Genomic DNA, 24,207 nt, shown 5'->3' on the forward strand with positions numbered 1-24,207 from the left:
ACTAATATAGTAATTTGGTTCCAATTAATCTAACAGCATGTCTTCGGAGGAAGCACATGCAAACACCATATATATTCTGTCCTAACTAGTATTGAAACTGAAGACAGCTAGTACAGCAAAGAAGCAGTACTAACTACTGGCAAATTTACACACTGAACTCCAGGAAGTAGATGGGCTCACGACAGGCTCCTGGGATATCGTATATATTCACAAGCACACCATGGATCTCCAGTATGGTCCAAATAGATCACATCACAAAAGAAACTGCAGCATTTCGTAGCCGCGCAGGAACCCTTCATCAGGCATGTGATCATATGCCTGATGAAAGGGTCCTGCGAGGTTCCCAAACGTTGCACTTTCTTTTGTGATGTGATCTTTTTGCAATAAAAACCTTTTTGGACCATATTGGAGATCCATAGTGTGCTGGAGGATATGTACGACTGCCTATGATGTTTCCAGTCCCAGTTGGTAGTTGCTACAGCACCCACCATTGATGAGCCGTACTTCTAGGAATGTGTCTGCGATGGAAATATAGATAAAGGCTCTTGGGATGTTCACTTAAAATGCTATTGACTGTTTACAATGCATTGGCCGCTGGTCCTGCATTGTACGTGACGACGTCAGCCATCGGAGTTGTGAAGAAAAGTGGGTTTGAGGGACGGGGTCTGCTGAGATGAAGCTTACAGAAGTGAGGAATAAGTATAGTTGTGTTTTATGCTCATCCAAGACAAAAAAGCATTTAACCCATGCTCTCCTTATTTATATTTTCTGGAGCTTAGCTATAAGGTGTCGATTCTTATGATTGCCTATGGAGAGTGCTTCAACATTTTTTTACATTAAAAAAAAAACCAGGATGTCTTCCCCCTCCAAAAATAACCATCCTGGCACAATGAGCATGCTGGCTGGTATCACCATGGAAAGGGGGCAGTTGGTCTGCAGTCCACTGCCAAGTTGATACCAGCTCACATACCCTTCAGCATTGGAAGGATGCTTTGAAAGGGGTTCCACATGAAAGAGGATACACCCTCAGAGGATTGAGAGGGTGCTAGCAAGGGAAGCCTATGTGCAACATACCTGTTTCCCCCTAGGGGAAAAAATAGGTGATCACTCCCCCCCTTGTGAATTGGTTTTGGGAATCCTTCAGGCCCTAGTTCAGCATGAATATGGGTCAGTAGTAGTAAAAACACACAGAAAAATATTTTATTGTGGTTAATTTTACAAGTGCATTTAAGGTTCTAGTAGTTCCTAAAAGTGTCTCCAAGTGAGTATCCTCCAGAGCCAGAGCACAGGTTCCCTCAAAGGGTGCCAGGCAGGTGGGCACATGAGCCCCCTCTTACTGACATCCTCCCAGGGCACTAGGGGTGCCAAAGAGCCCAGTGACCATCAGCATTGGGTGTTGGTGCTTTCAGAGGTGTACTGAGGAAATCCTCTCAAAACATGCCCTCAATGATAAAAGGCGTGCATTCTGGTATCAACATGCCAGGGGCTGCATGATCATTACTCACTTGCCAGGGGGATACCAGTAGGAATGCCTTATGTGCCAGGCTGGTTATATCTAAAGAAATGAGGGCATACATTTTTTTTTTTTTTAAATATCTAGTTAAAAGAATACATTTAATCTTTTTAGTGGTGAAACTGTGTAAATAATGAAATAGAATGAAAACAGCTGACATCCAAATGTAAGCCTAAACTTTTTTCTCTATTGGTATTCTGTTTATTTTCCATATGTAATGCCTGCTATTCTCTGACATTATTTTAGAATTCCCAATGGCACATCTTCCAGTATCCCTAATTCCCCCAAAATGGGTAGTGACCTTCCTTTACCCCCTCTACCTGCACTGTATGAGAACTGGGACCCTCCTGCAGATGAAAGGCACTCAACAGGATCAGGTAAGTGATGGTTCTCTCAGCATTTCAGAAGCTCAAATTTGTCAAATTACTAAATATGTCTTTATTCATTTATGTACTGGAAGCTCTTTGGTTTCAGTAATGATAGTTGCTTCTTCTATTTGCCTTCAAGCGTGGCTGTGCAAGAATTTGTTTGCCTAAACTTGGACAGGGCCCAGATCAGACAATATTATAGATGCTCAGATATCTGCTCCACACTTTCTTTTGTGGAATGGGAACAGGTTTAAAGATTAGCAAGTGTGTAGAGCAAGGATGTCAAACTGGTAGCCCTCCAGCTGTTGCGACACTACAAGTCCCATCATGCCTTTGCCTTTGGGAGTCATGCTTGTAACTGTCAATCTTGCAATGCCTAATGGGACTTGTAGTTTGGCAACAGCTGGAGGGCCACCAGTTTGACACTCATGGTGTAGAGGATGTTAACACAACCAGAACAGTTACTAACCACCCCAACCAGAATAGGGGATAGCCTATGTAAAGGTAAGCCAATGAGGAGGGAGTTGCAGTAGTCGAGGCGAGAGATAACCAGGGAGTGAATTAGGAGCTTTGTGGTATCATTGGTTAGAAAGGGGCGTATTCTGGAGATGTTGCGGAGGTTGAGGCAGCATGATTTGGACAAGGATTGGATGTGGGCCTGAAAGGATAGTTCAGAATCCAGGGTTACACCTAGTACCTTGGCATTCAGAGATGGGTTGATAGTGGTGCAATTGATCCTGAACGAGAAATGAGGGGAAGAGGCTCGTGGGGGAGGAAATATTATGAGCTCAGTTTTGGATAGATTGAGTTTTAGGAAGTGGTGTGACATCCAGTCTGATATGTCTGTTAGTAAATCGGTGATACATGAGGAAACTGATGGGGTGAGCTGAGGAGTAGAGAGATAGATTTGTGTGTCATCAGCACAGAAATGGTATTGGAAACCATGGGAAGCTATCAGCTGACCCAAGGAAGAAGCGTAGATCAAGAATAAAAGAGGTCCAAGGACAGAACCTTGGGGGACAGTAAGAGGAGTAGGAGAGGAGGAAGTAGAGTTGTAATTGACACTGAAGATGCGGTGAGATAGGTAAGAATCAACCCAACGGAGAATACAGTCACGGAGACCAAGGGAATAGAGTTTTTTTAGATTTATTTATTTTATTATTCTTTGAGTTTTTGAGTTTATTGACTAGACTCCTAAAATGATGTGTTTAAGAGATCAAGCACACTGGGTGTTTAGCCGCGATGCATGGGGCTACAGTGTTTAGTTATGGACAGTGGTGTATTTAGGTTTCATGCTGCCCTAGGCAACACAAAAATTGCCCCCCCCCCCCTTGGAGAGATCCTGACACTGACAAATACCCCCCTCCCCCATGATAAGAGCCTGACATTGACCAACAACACCCCACCCAAGAGAGCCTTCCACTACCACCACCCCCCCCCCCCCATATACTGGCAACCCCCCCACCCCAGCGAGAGAGAGGACGCTCACCTTCACAGCTCCGTACATCCCTGGGAACAAGAGTCAGGCTCTGCATACACATCAAGCACCCTGCAGCCTCTCTCAGTTCCCACCTGGTCCCCATGCTGCATATGTCCTTTCTTCCATCCCTTCTATTGAGGGGCAGCGCTGCCCCCCTGAAAAATGCTGCTGCCCCCCTGAAAAAAATGCCTCCCTAGGCAAATGCCTTGTTTGCCTTGTGGTAAATACACCTCTGATTATGGCCATATGGCACAAGTGCACTGTCCAGCCCTGCTGCCAGCAGCCAAACTCTATGGAAGGATGACAGTTACTGCAGCTGGACGGGGCTGAATGGGGCACCTAGTGGTACTTAGATTTAGGGTAGTATGCCCCAAGGGGCAAATGGCAAGAACTCAAATGGTCTGAAGAGTAGAAAAGTAAGCTTTGCACCTCTGATTAGGGTTACAACATTCTGTATCCTCCAGAACTTACTTAGAATGGTAAAATGAAGGAAAGGCTTGGGCTTGACCCGCAGGCCACCAGGATGGCAATAAGAAGCTGAGAAAGTGCAAAAAGGAGCTCCAGGCTCTCCTATTTTACAAGCCCAAGATAACCCAGTCAGGGTGAGGTAGATGTAAACTGTAACTGAATAACATAACACTTACCACTACATACAAAATTGCCATTTTTTTAATATAAAATACTCCTCTTGACATTTTTTTAATTTAGTGCTGCTGATCTCCCGCAGCCTCATTGCATGTTCTGGATGACACTTTTCATGGCAGGTTTACTGATGGTGACAACAATGGGCTATGAATGTGAATGTGTGCTAAAATGGTCACTTGTAATCTCCTGTAGAAGTCCTTCTGACAGGTGCAGGGGCAGACTGACCATTTGGAAACTCTGGCACTGCCCGAGGGCCGGGGTCAGTAGGGGGCCCCATGAGATGCCCCCGGTACCTTTTTCATAGGCTTTTTTTGAGTTTGGGCAAGGACACAGGGGCCCCATGATCCCCTATTGCCCGGGGGCCCCATGAGTTGTCAGTCCGCCCCTGGACAGGTGACAACACAAGAAAACAACTAGGAGACAGGGACAGAGCGTTGTCACCCTTGTTTGATGCCTGAACAATGACTTTCATGGATAGACTATCAGGTATCAATTAAAGGAAGGCAGCAGATTTAGAACAAAAAACTGAAAATGACATTTGAAATGACTTTACCAAGTGATTTTTATAGTTAGGTTTCTATGTACCGGACCCAGCAATCTTTTTTTGTTTTGTTTTTTTGTTCTCCAATGAGGTAATGTGCTTCTTTAATTTGAAAGTGAGATCCAAACTCTACAAACTGAGTCAAATAATTAGCAGAAGGTAGTTTCCTTTTTTTTCACACACTTAGTGACTTTAGACACAATTCACTCTCTTGTCTCACCAATGTGCATTTTCACTTCCTATATCGGCTCCAATTTCACTGACACCTCTTCTCGAAATGATTTCCCAACTCCCTCCGAGGCCAACATGAACTAATAAGTGTGGCTGCTTGCTCCCATCATAGAAAATCTATTGTATTCAGCAGGATAAAACAATGATTTTTCGAGCATATCTGATATTATAGGAGATATATGATAATGTCCCCAGAGACACAATTTATCCTTTACCCTATAGGACTGACAGAAATAACATCCATTAGGTTCCTTATTCTACCTGAATTCTCCATTTCTGCCACTAGATGGCGATGTGTTTGAAAGTAGCTTATCTGAGGACTATACTCTATGGCAGGGGCGGACAGACAACTCATGGGGTCCCCGGGCAATAGAGGATCATGGGGCCCCTGTGTCCTCGCCCACACTCAAACCACACCCAAAAAAGCCTATTAAAGGTACAAGGGACATCTCATGGGGCCCCCTACTGACCCTGGGCCCTCGGGCAGTGCCCGAGTTCCCCAATGGTCAGTCCGCCCCTGCTCTATGGTGAACACTGCATGCTGTGGTAGTAGCCTGTTTGCTTTGCAGTAGGGTTCTGGGTTTGTGCCCCACCAAAGACACTACCTGCAGGAAGTTTTTACAATCACCCTTTCCCTAAAGTGATATTAAGCCCTCAGTTTTTAAGCACTTTCAGCAGCTGATTTAATCACTTACTGAGTATGCAGCGTCTTCATCTTTTAATCCTTGTCTAATTCCCAGTTTAAGCTGGTGCTATGACCGCTCCACCAGGTTTCTTTTATCAAAGTGGCTCCTTTCTCTTGCAGCATCTTATGGAGCCACCCTTGCATGCAGGGACTAGGCTTGTGTCTCCCCGCACTGTGTGCATCAATAGAAACACACAGCCCCATAGCTTAGGATGGCAAGGTACTCCCCTGCTCCTCCTTCGAGCTAACAGACTGACTAGGGACTGCACTTTCCACTGTGAACACCGGAAGTTCAGGGAAGAAGCACTGAGAGAACAGGAGCCAACAACATTGATAGCTGTAAACTACAAGTGCCGGGCTAAGAATTTTCATAGTTTAATGGGGCGTGACAGACCCAAATGGGACAGGGGCTTTTGGGGGGGAGTGCAGACTAGCCTCTTGCCTACTGACCGTGGACCCTGGCATCCATGGGTGGACTGATCATTTGGAAACTCGGGCACTGCCCGAGAGCCCGGGGTCAGTAGGGGGCCCCATGAGATGCCCCTGGTACCTTTTTCATAGGCTTTTTTGAGTTTGGGCAAGGACACAGGGGCCCCATGATCCCCTATTGCCCGGGGGCCCCATGGGTTGTCAGTCTGCCCCTGCTGGCATCTGACGGAGCTCTAATCTATTCTATTCTGGGAGGCGTGTGGCTGGCAGGACCTTTGGAGTAGTTTTACTTCTTGTAAAATGTCTTCCATGAAACACAGAGACTCTGAGAACTGGAGGTCCAGGATACAGATTTGGGGTCTCTGTGCCCAAACCTGCAGTTCTGCTTCAACCCCCCTCCTAGAGTCAGAGACTCAAAGCAGAGGTTATTATAATCAGCTCAAAATGACCTGATGCTGAGGTCTCCTGCTCTAATCTGTTGTTGTGTTTGTGTGATGTGTTTACTGTTGTGTCTTTGTCCCATTGTTAACCGCTTACCCGCCGCCATGTAGCAGATATAATGCTACACAGAAGCACGGGTGCGTAAAATCACGTATATACATGTGATTTTGCATTTCCGGGTAGGGGGCGTGCGTCCTACCTGCGCCGCCGTTCCCAGCCATGGATGTCAATCACCAGGGCCCGGCCGGTGATTACCCACCAGCGCCTGGTGATTACCGACAATCACCAATGGGGAGGAGTCTTTTTCCCTGTCAGCTCGAGCACACTGCTCAGGATGGCTGTGCACAGCACAGCCGTCCCGATCTGTGTGCTTACAGTGAAGCACACACCACCCGCACCCTAGTAAAACACTCCCAGCACAGAGTTAACCCTTTGATCGCCCCTCATGTTAACCACCCCCTGCTCAGTGCCATTAGTACAGTGTCAGTACTTTTTTTTTAGCACTGATCACTGTATTGGTGTCACTGGCGATGTCAGTGATACCAAGTTATTTCCCCCCCAGTGTCAGAATGCCGGCCACAGTCCCTATAAAAGTTGCTGATCGCTGCCATTACTAGTAGGAAAAAAAATCCCATTATCTGTACCACCATTTGTAGATGCTATAACTTTCACAAAAAAAACAATTAATTTCCATGTATTGGCATTTTTTGTAGCAAAGACATGTTGCAGAATACATTTTGGCCTAAATTTATGACTAAATTAGATTTTTTAAATTTTTTTACTGGACGTGTTTCATAGAAAAAAGTCCAAAATATTGTTTTTTTCTCAAAATTGTCTGACTTTTTTTGCTTATAGCACAAAAAAAAAAAAAAACCTCACAGGTGATCAAATATCACTGAAAGAAAGCTAAATTCTTGGGGGAAAAAAGGACATAAATTTCATCTGGGTGCAGCGTTGCATGACCGCACAATTGTCAGTTAATGTAAGGCAAAAAATGGCCTGGTCAGGAAGGGGTGTAAATCCTCTGGAGGGCAAGTGGTTAATTGAGTTAATTGTGTCACCTATTGTTTCTGTCTGTTGGCTAGTCCTCCTGGAGGTTCCTTCATGATGGGATTAGTCTTGTGTCAAGTATAGAAGAAAGACAGCAGCGCTACTCTAAGTGTAGATGGTTAAAATCAGGCAGATTTCATGGTAAAATTGCACTCACATAGATTGGTAACTGGTAGGCATGTCAAGTGATGGAGATCCAGTGGGAGCATCAGATCCTTTGGCCGCGCTCTGGGTATTTTCCCGCCGCTCCGGTGGTGTCCTGGGCACGGAGCGTAGCAGAGCGGCGCAGGAGTCTTGTGTCAACTTGATCTCTTTACCTATTCAATGAAGGATGTTTATCCCAATGTGTAATGTTTGTTTTTATTGTTCATGTGGGGACTGTCCCTATTTCTGAAGTGTATAAAAACCTGTATTTCTATTCAATAAACAGTTCCTTGTTGCACCTAAGCTAGTGTCATCTAGTCAGGGGCAGGCTGACCATTCGAGCACTTAGGCATTGCCCGAGGGCCTGGGGTCAGTAAGGGGCCCCATGAGATGCCCCTGATACCTTTCATAGGCTTTTTTGGGTGTGGTTTGAGTGTTGGCTAGGACACAGGGGCCCCATGATTTCCTATTGCCGGGGGCCCTCATGAGTTGTCAGTCCACCCCTGCATCTAGTCCTTGGGTGCAATGCTCAGCTATAATACCTTGGTCTTGTGTCCCAGCGTTTAAGAAGCAGTTCTCTGACGGAAACATCCAGGCGGGGTGCCAAGTGGTCCGTCACATGGGGATTTTTTTTTATTGTGCTCAATGTGCTAAAATGCTGAGGGTTTAATTGTGCTTTAAGTGGCACACCACTTCCTCCCACAATCAAAAAACATACATGTGGCTTCATTGCCTCCCTTTCTTATCAGGCTTGCTATATGAGAGTATGTGTATCATTGTGTGAAGGACATCTGAACATGAGCTCTTCTGAGGACAGAAAGTGATGTGAATGATGGTGTAAAGCAATGCAGAAGAAGCATAAGTGTTATATGCCAGAAATTAACAAAATATTTCATTTATGGGCTAGTGGCATACTCAGCCTGCCTGAAAAGTCAAGCTTAGCCTGACCTGAGCATGGGCCTCACCACCATGCTCCAGGAAACCATGAAGGCCAAAAAGGATGGATCCCAGTCCATCCAACTCCGATGAATCCATAGGCAATTACAGATATTGGATACCAATGATGCCTAGGTTGACAAGCCATCAGTGCAGTACAAATGGTCTAAAAGGAAAATTCTCATTTTAGTGGAGAAGTTTGGAAATTTCAGCCTGTTTCCTGTTGTACACGTCTCCATTCTGGTAGGAGGTGGTGATCAGTATAGTTATGACTTCATTCATTAGAGAAGATGCATTGATTTTGGGATGTGATACAGTGAGGATAGCCCCAGACAGACAAATGTTCATAGGGGATTACAGGATTTTATGTCTAAGTATATCACACATAAAAAAACCTGAAAAATGAAATGAAGATAATATCCATTTAATGCAGATTTTATATTTCACAAAGTGACAGATGTAGCCGATGGGTTCTTAGTGAAAGCTGGAGGATTAGTGACATCTAGCGGTGATGTGGCTAAGTGACTGTTGCATAAATTAATGGACTATAGCAGGGGTGAGCAACTGTGGCCCTCCAGCTGTTGGTGAACTACAAGTCCCATCATGCCTCTGCCTTTGGGAGTCATGCTTGTAACTGTCAGTTTTGCAATGCCTCATGGGACTTGTAGTTCTACAACAGCTGGAGGGCCACAGTTGCCCACCCCTGGACTATAGACATGCATTAATGCAGCAGTGGTCTAAAAACTGCAGCCCTGGGGCCAGATGTGGCCCTTTGCTTGCATTTATCTGGCCCTTGGGGCACTATTCTTCTCACTGATATGAGACACTTTTCTGCCCAATGACATCAACAATGGGGCAATATTCCTTCCAATGATACCAACGATGGGGCACTATTCTTAATACCCGATGTGGCGATGTTTACACCCACTGATGCCAGGAAAATTTCCACTGCCACTGGGCACAGCCCGGCCCCCCTAAAGTCTGAAGCACAAAAAACTGGCCCTTTGTTTAGAAAGTTTGGAGATCTCTGCATTAATGGACAATCATATTGTACAGATGTTTGTATATTAAGGAACGTGATTGTATTATTTTAATATAATTTCTTGCTTTAATGTATTATTAAACCCCAGACCCTGAATTCACTATATCCGGTCTCCCCCGGACCCAGCATTCACTATATCCGGTCTCCCCGGACCCTGCATTCACTATATCCGGTCTCCCCGGACCCTGCATTCACTATATCCGGTCTCCCCGGACCCTGCATTCACTATATCTGGTCTCCCCGGACCCTGCATTCACTATATCTGGTCTCCCCGGACCCTGCATTCACTATATCTGGTCTCCCCGGACCCTGCAATCACTATACCTGGTCTCCCCGGACCCTGCATTTACTATATCTGGTCTCCCCGGACCCTGCTATCACTATATCTGGTTTCCCCGGACCCTGCATTCACTATATCTGGTCTCCCCGGACCCTGCATTCACTATATCTGGTCTCCCCGGATCCTGCATTCACTATATCCGATCTCCCCGGACCCTGCATCCACTATATCCGGTCTCCCCGGACCCTGCATCCACTATATCCGGTCTCCCCGGACCCTGCATCCACTATATCCGGTCTCCCCGGACCCTGCATTCACTATATCTGATCTCCCCGGACCCTGCATTCACTATATCTGGTCTCCCCGGACCCTGCATTCACTATATCTGGTCTCCCCGGACCCTGCATTCACTAAATCCGGTCTTCCCGAACCCTGCCTTCACTATATCCGCTCTCCCCGGACCCTGCATTCACTATATCCGGTGTCCCCAGATATACTGTGCAATATACTGCACAATTGCTCCCAATGACATTAATAATGGAGCACGATTGCCCAGTGACACAACGATGGGGCACAGTTCCTCTCATTAGCACCAAAAATGGGGCATTGTTTGCTCCCACTGATACTGGGACATTTTCTAATCCCATTGTCCACAGTCCGGCCCCCCCTAAAGTCTGAAAGACAATAAACTGGCCTTTTGTATATAAAGTTTGCAGACCTCTATTGTAATCCATTTCCACTCTAAACAAAAAAAGAAAATGTTTTTCCAGTTTAGCCTTCAGTTATATTACAAATGGTGATCTTGAGGGCATGCTGACCTTGGATGATGCCTGAAGAAAGATGGCAGTGGTCTTTTGGGCCTACAGGTATATGATGAGGTTGCAGGAAGGGGGCGGGGGCTGTGTTCTACCTGAGGTGTTATACCAACAAATTTTATATATATTTTATAGTATTCTCTTGTTGGAGGTGCCATGTAGCAGTAGGCATGATTCTGAAAAGGAGGGGGATGGGTGGACATTAATATTTAGAAGGGCAAGCATTTTTGAATTTGGAGGTCTTTGTGACCCTAAAGCTCTCATATGCACTATTTAAGCCATGTATATTCCTTAGGATCCTAACTACAAAGAGAAGCAATGTGAGTGGAAGTGTACACTGGAACAGAACTAGTGCTGTGCTAAACACAACATAGTGGGGCATATGGGGACTTCTGCAAAGGTAGACTGTCTACTTCTACATACATCCTTTGACCTGCTTGGTGGATTGTCTGAAGATCAATGCATGCACCGTACTCCTCCCACAACCAATTGGGAGCTAGCCGGTGGGGAAGACGTAATAAAGCAAACGGTTGCCAAATTTTCCTATTAGCTGTGTAGGTTAGAGACCCTCCTTTGTTTGGGAGCAGCCCGCAAGAATGTTAGGAGGACCTTGGAACATTCCATAAAATCCATTGCCACCTGAAAAGCTAGGAATGAACACTCCAACAGTTCTCATGCATGAGTCAGAAAATAATTTTGGTTGCAATAAAAGAGGCTTTAACAATCCAAGATAAATATAGAGAAGAAAGGGATCCATGTGAGATATGTGAGAAAATGACCCGTAGGAGTTGGCTCTAGGACCCAGCTAATAAGAAATGCTACAAATGAGCGTAATATACAGTATTTGTGTTCCAAGAAGAATGTCCACTAGAGAAGTTGGAGGTCTGGTGTGGAGGGGGGAACCCTAAGTATCAATGTTAGAATACCAGGATATTGTAAACCTTGTTACCTGTATAGGGATACCTGAGCTAAAGCCTATATGTGGAGTTAGAAATGTACATTATTGGGTTTTTTATCCAGAATATCAATCAGATGTCAGCAGGGGTGATGCGGAGATTGAGTCTAGTTCTTCTTGTGCCCAGAGCCTCGTCCAAGTGTAGTCTTCTGGAACATAACCAACTTGATTACATTCATCAATGTACACAGGCTTGTAGACATGTGAGCGGTGGGCTAAGATTGTCCTAGGTCTGTTCCTCTTCTACAGTATATTTTACTTATAGTCACAGTATGTGCTGCAAAGTGCTCCCACCATTGTTGTTGGGTCCTTCAAATTGCTGCACTCAGTTCATTTCACATCACCAGAGGGGAATTGTATATTTTTGTGTTGAATGAGAGGGCGCATCAAAGTAGTCTGACCCCCTACAAATCCACCCTAAGTCTGTAGGATGTCTCTTCTAAACCAACCATTTCACATAGAGGAACCCCTAAAATCACTTTCAGGTCTCAGGGAACCCCCACCAATAATTACTACGTCTGCAACTCACAGTTCATTAGACTGGTGATGAATGGGAATAATGCTTTAAACATTGGATGTCATTTGGATGATTGTGATTTATGATAGGTGGTCAGGGGGAAGAATGTCCCTTAGATATGTGGTCAGTGCGAAGAATGCACTTTACATTGGTGGTTAAAGGGAAGGATGCCCCTTACATTGGTATTCAGTGGGAAAAATGGTCCTTACAGTGGTGGTCAGTGGGAAGAATGACCCTTACATTGGAGGTCAGTGTAAAGCATGGTCATTACATTGGTGGTCTGTTGGAAGAATGTCTCTTACATAGGTGGTCAGTGGGAAGAATGTCCTTTAGATTATGGTCAGTGGGAATAATACACTTTATATTGGTGGTCAATGGGAAAAATGCACTTTACATTGGTGGTCAATGGGAAGAATGCCCTGAACATTGGTGGTCAATAGGAAGAATGGCCCCTTACATACGTGGACAGTGGGCAGAATGTCCCTTATATTGGTGGTCAGTGGCAAGAATGTCCTTTAGATTATGGTCAGTGGAAAGAATACACTTTACATTGGTGGTCAGTGGGAAGAATGCACTCTACATTGGTGGTCAATGGGAAGAATGCCCTTTACATTGGTGGTCAATAGGAAGAATGGCCCCTTACACAGGTAGCCAGTGGGTAGAATGTCCCTTATATTGGTGGTCAGTAGGAAGAATGCTCCTTGCATTGGTGGTCAGTGCGAAGAATGTCCTTTAGATTATGATCAGTAGGAAGAATGCCCCTTACATTGGTGGACAGTGTGTACAATGTCACTTACATGGGTGGTCAGTGGGAATAATGCTCCTTACATTGGTGGTCAGTGGGAAGAATGCTCCTTACATTGGTGATCAGTGGGAAGAATGCTCCTTGCATTGGTGGTCAGTGGGAAGAATGTCTCTTACATTGGTGGTCAGTGGGAAGAATGCTCCTTGCATTGGTGGTCAGTGGGAAGAATGCTCCTTACATTGGTGGTCAGTGAGAAGAATGCTCCTTACATTGATGGTCAGTGGGAAGAATGTCTCTTACATTGGTGGTCAGTGGGAAGAATGCTCCTTGCATTGGTGGTCAGTGGGAAGAATGCTCCTTACATTGGTGGTCAGTGAGAAGAATACTCCTTACATTGGTGGTCAGTGGGAAGAATGCTCCTTACATTGATGGTCAGTGGGAAGAATGTCTCTTACATTGGTGGTCAGTGGGAAGAATGCTCCTTGCATTGGTGGTCAGTGGGAAGAATGCTCCTTACATTGGTGGTCAGTGAGAAGAATGCTCCTTACATTGGTGGTCAGTGGGAAGAATGCTCCTTATATTGGTGGTCAGTGGGAAGGATGCTCCTTACAATGGTGGTCATTGGGAAAATGTCCCTTACTTTGGTGGTCTGTGTACTAGACAGTAATAGAGCCTCTATATGTGATATGGAAGGTCATGCAGGCACCTGAAGAACAGTTGTGGTCACCAGAGACCCCTGCTCTTACACCATTGATGTCAGTTTAATAAAATTAGATAATGTAAAATATATAATGTATCAATATTTTTGTGAGACACTACTCTTTGCTGTTATTAAATAGGTCCACATACCTCCATGTCAATTTACTCACGTACTTAGCGTATAAATCTCAAGTCTTGTAAATATTCAGATTTCTATAGCTTTTATTGAAAAAAAAATGTGTTTATAACAATCTATAAACAGCGCTATATAATTACCTGTAATAAATAAATAAAATAAATGCCCGGAAAGATTTCACATTACATTAATAGTAACAAGAGAAGGCTCTTCCTTCACGCCCGCATTCTGCAATTTATACACTAGATGGCAATATTTGATAGCCATGTTGACAAACCATCCTAAACACTGATGGAGCAACTTCTGCATTTATGTAATACATTTAGAAAGTCATTCAACTTAATTTGTCTCAAGACCTTCCTATAAAAAATAAAGCGCTGCATATTTAAAAAAAAAATTCTACCTTGTATTAGGAAGCAGATCTGGCATGTAGTGTTTATGCAGCACCTGAATTACATTTTCCAGCTTCATAGTAACTACAGGGTCTGAGATGTGGCGAAGAGTGGTACACCTTTCTCTACCTCCTTTAAAAACATGTTTTAATATACTTTATTTTACATTTTTACAGTAACACAATACAAGCAGTACACGCATAAAAACCTTATATTGGATGTCATGTATAAATGAAAGGGACGCACATGATGCCGTTATCAATGTAAAACCAGCTTTAAAATATTAAATAGAGGATTCACAACATATAGTCCTGTCTGTCAACCTCCCATTCCAATGCATTTTACACCACTCACAGGTTAATTACATAGTTAGTCTGGCTGAAAAAAGACAAAAGTCCAGCCAGTTCAACCATAATGCCTTAGTGAGGTGAAACACGTTGGTGCTGTAGATGGACACATGTTCATATACATGTTATTAGAGAGATTTGATTGGTTTCTTAACATATATAATAGTAAGGTGCAGGGGCAGACTGGCAACTCATGGGGCCCCCGGGCAATAGGGGATCATGGAGCCCCTGTGTCCTTGCCCAAACTCAAAAAAAGCCTATGAAAAAGGTACCAGGGGCATCTCATGGGGCCCCCGGGCAGCGCCCGAGTTTCCAAATGGTCAGTCCGCCCCTGGTAAGGTGGTAACTAAAAGAGTGCGTACAATGTGCTATTAGAATGTGTACATATGAAGGGAGCGAGTGAAGTCTAGTGTCTCTTTACCAGCACCAGCATATGTCTGATTTCATTGTGCATTTTGCATCCAACATAGTCCACCAATACAGGCGTATGAGTATCAAGTTGGACCTGTTGAACTGTGGAGCCCAAGGAAGGATAATCCCAGGAAGGTTTGAGGGAGCAGATGAACATGGACACCATTTGTGAAGATTTGTTAAAAGAGTTTTTCCTTTTTTTTTTCAGATTCCCGGTTCTTCCAGTTCTCACCTACAGAATATACTGATGATTTTCTCCCTCCACCTCCTGCTCTTGATTATGCAATGACAGATACATGTTGGCCCAAAGTAAATGGTATGAGATACACCAACCTACATCTCATTTATTCATATGCAATCCAACTGTCCGGCAGACAGGTTAGATAGAATGTAAAGATGGATGGATGATAGATAGATAGATAGATAGACAGATAGATAGATAGATAGATAGATAGATAGATAGATAGATAGATAGATAGATAGATAGATAGATAGATAGATAGATAGAGTGATGGATAGATAGATAGATAGATAGATAGATAGATAGATAGATAGATAGATAGATAGATAGATAGATAGATAGATAGATAGATAGATAGATAGATAGATAGATACAGTACATAGATAGATAGATAGATAGATAGATAGATAGATAGATAGATAGATAGATAGATAGATAGATAGATAGATAGAGATAGATAGATAGATAGATAGATAGAGATAGATAGATAGATAGATAGATAGATAGATAGATAGATAGATAGATAGATAGATAGATAGATAGATACAGTACATAGATAGATAGATAGATAGATAGATAGATAGATAGATAGATAGATAGATAGATACAGTACATAGATAGATAGATAGATAGATAGATAGATAGATAGATAGATAGATAGATAGATAGATAGATAGATCTCCCATCTTTTGGAGCCCCATTGTCCCTCTTTTCTCCTCAGTTGTCCCTCTCTTTGAGCTGATGTATAGACCACTATACAATGCTCTATTTAACAACCCAAAGTAATATAGAACACCTAACCTTTATCCAATCTCTAAATGATAGCATATAATATATTAAGCGATAAAAAGAAAACACAGGTTTTGATGCAATACTTACTTTTAATCCAGGGATTTCCTCCACAGCACTCTTTTCTGCCACCTGAAGTGGCCTCAACTTGACGGCCACATCATTCAACCCATTCCTCTGAGCTCAGGTCTTTCTGGACTCTCCCCAGCCTGTGTGTCATGGACAGGGATCAGGCTCAGAGACCGGTAGCTACAGCAGTAGAGCGGCTTCCACCGACCAGCTGGATAAGTACACAAGCAGGTCACCCTGGCAGAAGGCTCAGGTGCAGTGGTCTAAGCATTAACCCGTATTCAACAGAACTTCTGATGGTAGAGATGGGTTTTGCTGAGTGTCCAGGTTGTGGTCCTCAGGATCGCCCCACCAAGAGTGGAGCAAGCTGGGGTCCAGTAGCAGATATAGCAGTTAAGGATCAAGCAGAAGCATAGTCAATAAACAAGCCAAAGGTTGGTTATAAGTGGCTGCAAGTTGGGATCACGTGGACGAATAGTCGAGGAACAAGGAAAAGGTCAGTAAGAGGTGGTTGCAGGATGGGATCAAGCAGAAGGTCGGTAATGAGTGGTAGTGGAGGTAAAGACTGATACAGGTATTCAGAGGAGCAAGATATCAGCTGGGGAGAGCACAAATATATGGCAAATAGGAAGATCAAAGGCATGGCTCTTCCAGTTCATGAGAGGCGAAAGGTTCACCAAAAGCAAGCTACAGGACAAAGGTTCAGACAGGATGCTGCCCAGTATCTCAGGTGGCTCAGCAAGAAAGGCTATTGCCAGATGCAGCAGAGGTCTTGGGTTCAGATCCTTGTCCTGGTTGCAGGTTGGGATCAAGCAGAAGGTCAGTAATGAGTGGTAGTGGAGATAAAGACTGATACAGGTATTCAAAGGAGCAAGATATCAGCTGGGGAGAGCACAAATATATGGCAAACAGGAAGATCAAAGGCATGGCTCTTCCAATTCATTAGAGGAGAAAGGTTCTCCAAAAACAAGCTACAGGACAAAGGTTCAGACAGGCTGCTGCCCAGTATCTCAGGTGACTCAGCAAGAGCTATTGCCAGATGCAGCAGAGGTCCTGGGTTCAGATCCTTGTCCTGACACTGCAACTGGACAGTGAAAGGAGGAGCAGCTCAGTGTTGAACGTCTTCTCACCATCCAGTTGTGTTGTACAAGAGGTTGATACCAGCTTCAGTTTTAGGTGTTTGTGGTATCCATCACTGACTAACAAAATTCCTCTTTTTCCAGGTTCTCAGTTGTCCAACTACCCATCTGCAGAGTATATTGATGATTTTCTGCCTCCACCTCCCGCCCCTGAATATGGAATAACGGATTCCTATTGGCCATCTGGAAATGGTATGCAGGATTTTAACCAACGTTGAATAATTCAAATGTACTTTATAATGATTGGAGGTCTAGGATACATGTGATAAAGTTTTTTTTTAAAAAAAAAAGCCTGTTTGAAGCCTTGGGTTTTTACTTGCTATGCAGTCAGGCTGCATAACAAAAAAAATATAGATTTTTTTTTTTTTGGCTGTCAATGTGATCCTCTGGTTTCTATGGTTTTTGAGTTCCTGAGTTGGAACAAGCAGACCAAAAGAGACATCCAAAATCTTTGGTCTCTTTCCTTGTTCCTCTTTAATGATTGAGAAGGTTTCAAAGCCAGAGGATCAGAATGACAGACAAGTTCCTAAAAACTGCAGACATATATGGAGGATACCATCCTAAAAATGTTAGTTGCCTGGCTGCTAAAGTTTGAGCACTTTTTGAGTCACTGAATCAGAATTCAGAATTCCAATGCAGCAAGCAAGTTCAGAACTTCAGAAATGCCCCCTTGTTACGAGTGAGCGACTCAAAAGGTACTGAAGCCGTTGGGTGGAAATGACTGACAGGCAATTAGCTTTTTAAGGAGAAGCCAGCAGTGGCAGCCTCCTTATTTATCTCAGTATAGGCACCCTTTAAAGTATATCTAAAGCCATGAACAAAGTCCTCGGAGAGCGTTGAGAACAATGTAACTGATAACAGTCAGCATAGGCAGAGAGCACAGGAAGTTTGCAGCTCACTAAATTTCTGGCAGGATCAGAAGGTATTTTTTGCAATAATCAACAGATATAACAAAACACTGACAACGGTTTATTTAACCTGCAATGCGCATATATGGGCTTTGTTGCCGAGTCACCATACCTCTGTGTTCATGGGGAGTGTTTTTTTCTCTGCACACTCACTGCGCACTCCCAGTACATCAATCGAGCTGTCACAAACAGCTCCAAACATGTGACCATTGTCACAGCCATTCACATGATCAGAAAGCCTGCCTATACCACCCCCCCCATGGCAGTTTAGAAATGGGAGCTTCCAAACATGTGACCACTGTGACAGCCAATCACACGAACAGAAAGCCTGCCTTCTCGCAGCCTTCAGATCCTCTTAAGGGACCAGGAGGGAAAGCAATGGTAAGGGGTTAGGAGAACAAATGGGATTAACTAAGAGAAGTTCATTCTTAGGGTTTATTATTAGGGATTGTTACTACATCCAGCAAAGACGGTTCTCTTGTATAAAGGAGGTCCTATAAGTAGATCATTATTATCAATGTTTCATTGTGTGTTGCTGTGTATAAGCAGCCAGTCTGACTATCTCTGTTCATTGTACAGCTCCTGATGTCCCACCATGTCCTCCTCCTCTGGATGACCTTCCTCCTCCTCCAGACTTCTAGACACAGAGATTTCTCAGAAGTACTCCAGGAGGGGGTACAAAGGGCAGACGTCTTTCTGTTTCTCTTTTTCCTACACCAAGCGCATTTCAAGACTTTGAAGAGTTGTTTTTACTGCTATGGAAATAGAAATATGATGAATGGGTAGACATTATTATATATCAGATAGACTGTTGGTCCTCATTTTGCACCGTTTTCCTCATTTTATGTAGTCATGATCCAGCCAAGAATGAGTGGGCCTGGATTAATGTTTCACTTATTTTAATCATGATCCAGCCAGAGAAAAGTTACGGTGGAATATACATGACGTTGAGTGACTAGGAAAGGCCAAATGCTTGATTTGTGTGCTTGCACAGTAGGGACCCTTTTAGACCCTGATGGGTTTATCTACTAAAGCTGGTTCACTAAGAATCTGGTGCAGCTTTGCATGGTAGCCAATCAGCTTATAACCTCTGTTTGTTCAATTAGGCTTTAGCAATAAAACCTGTAAGCTGATTGGTTTCTATGCAGAAGTGCATGAGATTCTGGGTGAACCAATTTTAGTAAATAAACCCCTGATTGTCCTCACTGGACATTGTAGACCAGTGGTGGTCAACTGAATTTACTAGAGGGTTTCAGGTGTGGCCTTCAACAACTCCACAGGGTTTCACAATAGCAGAGCATTTTTTTTAATTGAGGTGCAAGTTAGACAGCCCATTCAAAATGAATAGGCTATAAGGCACCTCAAAGCACAAAAATCCCAGTCCTCATACATTTGTTTGTAGCATATCGCAATGCACGCTGAAGAAGTTGGAGTACAATAACCTCAGCACTGCTGTCAGTGGCAGTAATAATACCCCCACCATTGGTGTTAGTGAGTGCAACGGTATCCCCCATCATTGGTGTCAATGGGCGCAATATTAATCCCCAAATTGGTGTCCATGGATGCAATAATAACCCTCAACATTGGTGTCAGTGGATGCAATAATAACCCCGAGAATTCATGCAAGTGGATGCAATAATAACTCTCAACATTGGTGTCAGTGGATGCAATAATAACCCTCAACATTGGTGTCAGTGGATGCAATAATAACCCCAAGAATTCATGCCAGTGGATGCAATAATAACTCTCAACATTGGTGTCAGTGGATGCAATAATAACTCTCAACATTGGCATCAGTGGACATAGTAACAACCCCAACATTGGTGTCAGTGGATACAGCAATAACGGCAAGCATTCATATTAGTAGACACAATAATAGCCCTCGACACTGGTGTCAGTGGATGCAATAATAACCCCCAGAATTCATGCCAGTGGATTCAATAATAACTCCAAACATTGGTGTCCGTTAATGCAATAATATCCCCCAACATTGGTGTCAGTGGATGCAATAATAACCCACAACATTAGTGTCAGTGGACGCAATAACAACCCCCAATATTGGTGTCAGTGGATGCAATATTAACCCTCAATATTGGTGTTATTGGACATAGTAATAATCCCCAACATTGGTGTCAATGGATACAATAATACCCCGAGCATTCATGTCAGTGGACGCAATAATAACCCTCAACACTGGTGTCAGTAGCTGAAATAATAACCCCAACATTGTGTCAGTACTATCAACCCTCACTTCCACCCCACATTGGTGGCCACTCTCAGAGAAATGTATTCCTCCCACCCCCCTGCAATGGCGGTCAGTGGCAGGGAAATTTATCCCCCACCCCACACCACACACATTGGTGTTCAGTAACAGGGGAATTTACCCCCTTGCCATACACATTGGTGGACTAGTGGTCTTGGAAGTGAAAGTTAACACCCCCTCTTACCCCTGTAATGGTAGTAAAAGCTAATGCCCCTCCACCATCGTTGGTCATGGCAGTGACAGTTACTCACTCCCCCATGCCCACCCCCTTCCCACACATTGTTGGGCAGTGGCAATGAAAGTTAACAACCCCCACCCCCCCTGCATTGGTGATCACTTACTTGATCACACACTCCCACCACTCTCTTTCACCTCCGCATGCTGAGACTCCACTTGACAGTACAGTCCTTTTTTTGTTGCCAGAACACAGAGCATTCCAGCACCTGGCACCCCTCTGCCAATCTGCTGCTTGTGCATAGGCAATAGGGCTCTAGACTATATCCCAATTATCACAGTTTAGAGGTAAAGGTTCTCATGTAGAATCTGAGACACTATCAGGACCAGGATCGGAACCTGCAACTTCTGCTGTGTCCACACATATGTCCAGACGGTATCTGTTCTTGCTGAGCCACCTGAGATGCCGTGTTGCTCCCTGGACAATTCTTTGGACAATCTTGCCTTCAAACTTGTTTCTGTTGAACCTTGAACTCCTTGCTCCTCCCATGAACTTCTTATTGAAGCCATGCCTTTGCACTTTCTGTTTGACACATTATTGTGCTCTCTCCAGTGGGTGCAGGAATCTAGCTCTTGTCACTTCTGCTGCTCCACTACCATTCGTTGCTGACCTTTGAATTGTTGCTCAACTATACTTCTGCTTGATCTCAACCTGTAACCTTGCTCACCTCCTGGTTGGGTGATCCTGCGGACTACGATCTGCTACTAACTTGCAGCAATATCCATCTGCACCATCAGGAGCTCTGGTGAATACCAGTTAGTGCTTAGACCCAGAGCCTTGGGTGAGCCCGTGTCATCTGCCAAAATGACCTGCTTGTATACTTATCCTGCTGGTCAGTGGGAGCCTCTCTACTGCTATAACGTCTGGCCTCTGAGCCTAACTCCTAACCTTGACAGACAGATTCTGTATGTTTCGTTTTTTCAGAGTTCAGTAAACTGCAATAACGCATACCTCCCATCCTATGCAGTGCACAATCATAAAATGTTCTGCAAAAGCCTGGTTGGAAAGAGAGATGTTAGACTCCAAGCATGTAAGCTTTATTATAAAATATGGGATAGTCCTGGACTTTTTACTTTGGTCCTGGTGTAAATATTCATTATTTGGATTCAAGCAGCTAGCTCCTGATAACGTGCACTGGGTCCATCCACCAGTCACTCCATATCACTGGTGCTGCAGCCTCCTGGGAGATGTCACCTAGGTCTTCCAGGAGGCTGCAAGACCAGAGACCAGGTGGTGGAAGGCAGGACTGGGGAAAATAAAAAGAATTGTAAATAAAAACACATTTTCTGATTGTGGAGTTGGAAGGAGGAAGGGTTAGAAGGTAAAAGACCTTTGGTGAATGAAAGTCTTGACCCTCACATCAGTGTGCTTCCTCTCCTTCATTGTGCAATCACAGACTGGGGCTGGCTATGTACTTAACTGCAATATAATCTGAAAAATCCAGCTGTGATGTCTGGCAGGGGTGACAGGATCAGCTGGACAGAATTAAAGAACCTTTGCAAGGTGAAGAAATCCTATAGACTTATTTTAACTATATATTTAGCTGTTTGGTCTATAAATCAACTTTAAAGCAAAAGGACATTTTGGCATCATGTTTTCAGTGATGTTGCTTTGAGATAGTTTTGTAACATTTAAATAAAAGTATTTTTTATGTGTGTTTCACATTTTTACTTTGGTTTTTGTTTGCTGTATGTGTTATCAATATTTTATTACATATGTAGATCTGAAGGGTCTAATGCTGAAGGGTCTGAAGGGTCTAATGCTAGTTATCTGTACATTGGGAATTACGTACCATAAAATCAAACAAATCAACAACTCAGCGCATGGGTGTCAAACTGGAGGCCCTCCAGCTGTTGCAAAACTACAAGTCCCATCATGCCTCTGCCTTTGGGAGTAATGCTTGTAACTGTCAATCTTGCAATGCCTCATGGGACTTATAGTTTGGCAACAGCTGGAGGGCTGCCAGTTTGACACCCGTGAGCTAGTAAGATCAAGAATATGTTGCAATAGTACCTAAGACATGCTAAAATTACATCTCAAGCAACACTATGACATGTAATAATATTCCTTGTAAGATCACAGAATGTCTTAAAGTGTAAAGCTGACCATAGATGGGTCAGTGGGGACCTGCCAAATTTTGATCCATCTATGTCTGTCCCCATTCATTACAAGTTGACCGTTAGATTGACTTTTGAGGAACACAAATGTTGGAAAATCTCTGTTGCCCAGAGGATTACTGCTGTCAGAAAGCAATCTTCTCTATCCACCTTGCTTGTGTGGATGCAGGAATCTTTTTTTCTTTTTCGATCCGCCATCTTGCTGGTTGTAAAAAAAAACTGAGTCATCTATATCCACCTTTACTGTGTTTTATAAAGTACATATTTTGTTACTTATAGTCCCTACAGCCAAAGGAGCTTACAGTTTAATGTTCCTTACGGACACACAAGAGCCAGAACCTATAACAATGTTTTTGGATTGTGGAAGGAATACACACTTTTTGTGAGAGCAGTGGCCCGACTCTCCAGTGTGAGAACAATGGCCCGGCTCTCCAGTGTGAGAAGAATGGCCTGGCTCTTCAGTGTGAGAACAATGGCCCTGCTCTCCAGTGTGAGAACAATGGCCTGGCTCTCCAGTGTGAGAACAATGGCCTGGTTCTCCAGTGTAAGAACAGCGGTCTGGCTCTCCAGTGTGAGAACAATGGCCTGGTTCTCCAGTGTAAGAACAGCGGTCTGGCTCTCCAGTGTGAGAACAATGGCCTGGTTCTCCAGTGTAAGAACAGCGGTCTGGCTCTCCAGTGTGAGAACAATGGCCTGGTTCTCCAGTGTGAGAACAATGGTCTGGTTCTCCAGTGTGAGAACAGCGGTCCGGCTCTCCATTGTGAGAACAGCGGTCCGGCTCTCCAGTGTGAGAACAGAGGTCCGGCTCTCCATTGTGAGAACAGCGGTCCGGCTCTCCAGTGTGAGAACAGAGGTCCGGCTCTCCAGTGTGAGAACAGCGGTCCAGCTCTCCAGTGTGAGAATAGCAGTCTGGCTCTTCATTGTGAGAACAACAACCTGGCTTTTCAGCATTAGAATAGCAGCCCAAGTCTCCAGTGTGAAAACAGCCGTCCGGCTCTCCAGTGTGAGAACAGCAGACCAGCTTTCCAATGTGAGAACAATGGCCCAGCTCTCCAGTGTGAGAACAACGGCTCGGCTCTCCAGTGTGAGAACAGAGGTCTGGCTCTCCGGTGTAAGAACAGAGGTCTGGCTCTCTAGCGTGAGAACAGAGGTCTGGCTCTCCAGTGCAAGAACAGGGGTCCGGCTCTCCAGTGTGAGAACAGCGGTCTGGCTCTCCAGTGTGAGAACAGAGGTCTGGCTCTCCAGTGTGAGAACAGAGGTCTGGCTCTCCAGTGTGAGAACAGAGGTCTGGCTCTCCAGTGTGAGAACAGAGGTCTGGCTCTCCAGTGTGAGAACAGAGGTCTGGCTCTCCAGTGTGAGAACAGAGGTCTGGCTCTCCAGTGTGAGAACAGAGGTCTGGCTCTCCAGTGTGAGAACAGAGGTCTGGCTCTCCAGTGTGAGAACAGAGGTCTGGCTCTCCAGTGTGAGAACAGAGGTCTCGCTCTCCAGTGTGAGAACAGAGGTCTGGCTCTCTAGCGTGAGAACAGAGGTCTGGCTCTCCAGCGCAAGAACAGGGGTCCGGCTCTCCAGTGTGAGAACAGAGGTCTGGCTCTCCAGTGCGAGAACAGGGGTCCGGCTCTCCAGTGCGAGAACAGGGGTCCGGCT

General features: G+C 44.4%; 1 protein-coding gene across 1 annotated transcript in view; it reads left to right on the forward strand.

Moving 5' to 3' along the window:
- Positions 1-22,110, forward strand: part of ABI3 (ABI family member 3) — a 47,908-nt gene extending 25,798 nt beyond the window's left edge. The window contains exons 6-9 of the mRNA XM_089674485.1: positions 1,760-1,890; positions 15,011-15,118; positions 17,125-17,232; positions 18,528-22,110. Of these exons, the coding sequence (XP_089530611.1) occupies positions 1,760-1,890; positions 15,011-15,118; positions 17,125-17,232; positions 18,528-18,589 (409 nt within the window). The 3' untranslated portion in view covers positions 18,590-22,110. The remainder of the gene's footprint in view (positions 1-1,759; positions 1,891-15,010; positions 15,119-17,124; positions 17,233-18,527) is intronic.
- The last annotated feature ends 2,097 nt before the right edge of the window (positions 22,111-24,207 follow it).

Source organism: Staurois parvus, unplaced genomic scaffold, assembly GCF_062004578.1.
Source record: "Staurois parvus isolate SC_StPar_1 unplaced genomic scaffold, SC_StPar_1.0 ptg000151l, whole genome shotgun sequence".
Taxonomy (NCBI): Eukaryota; Metazoa; Chordata; class Amphibia; order Anura; family Ranidae; genus Staurois; species Staurois parvus.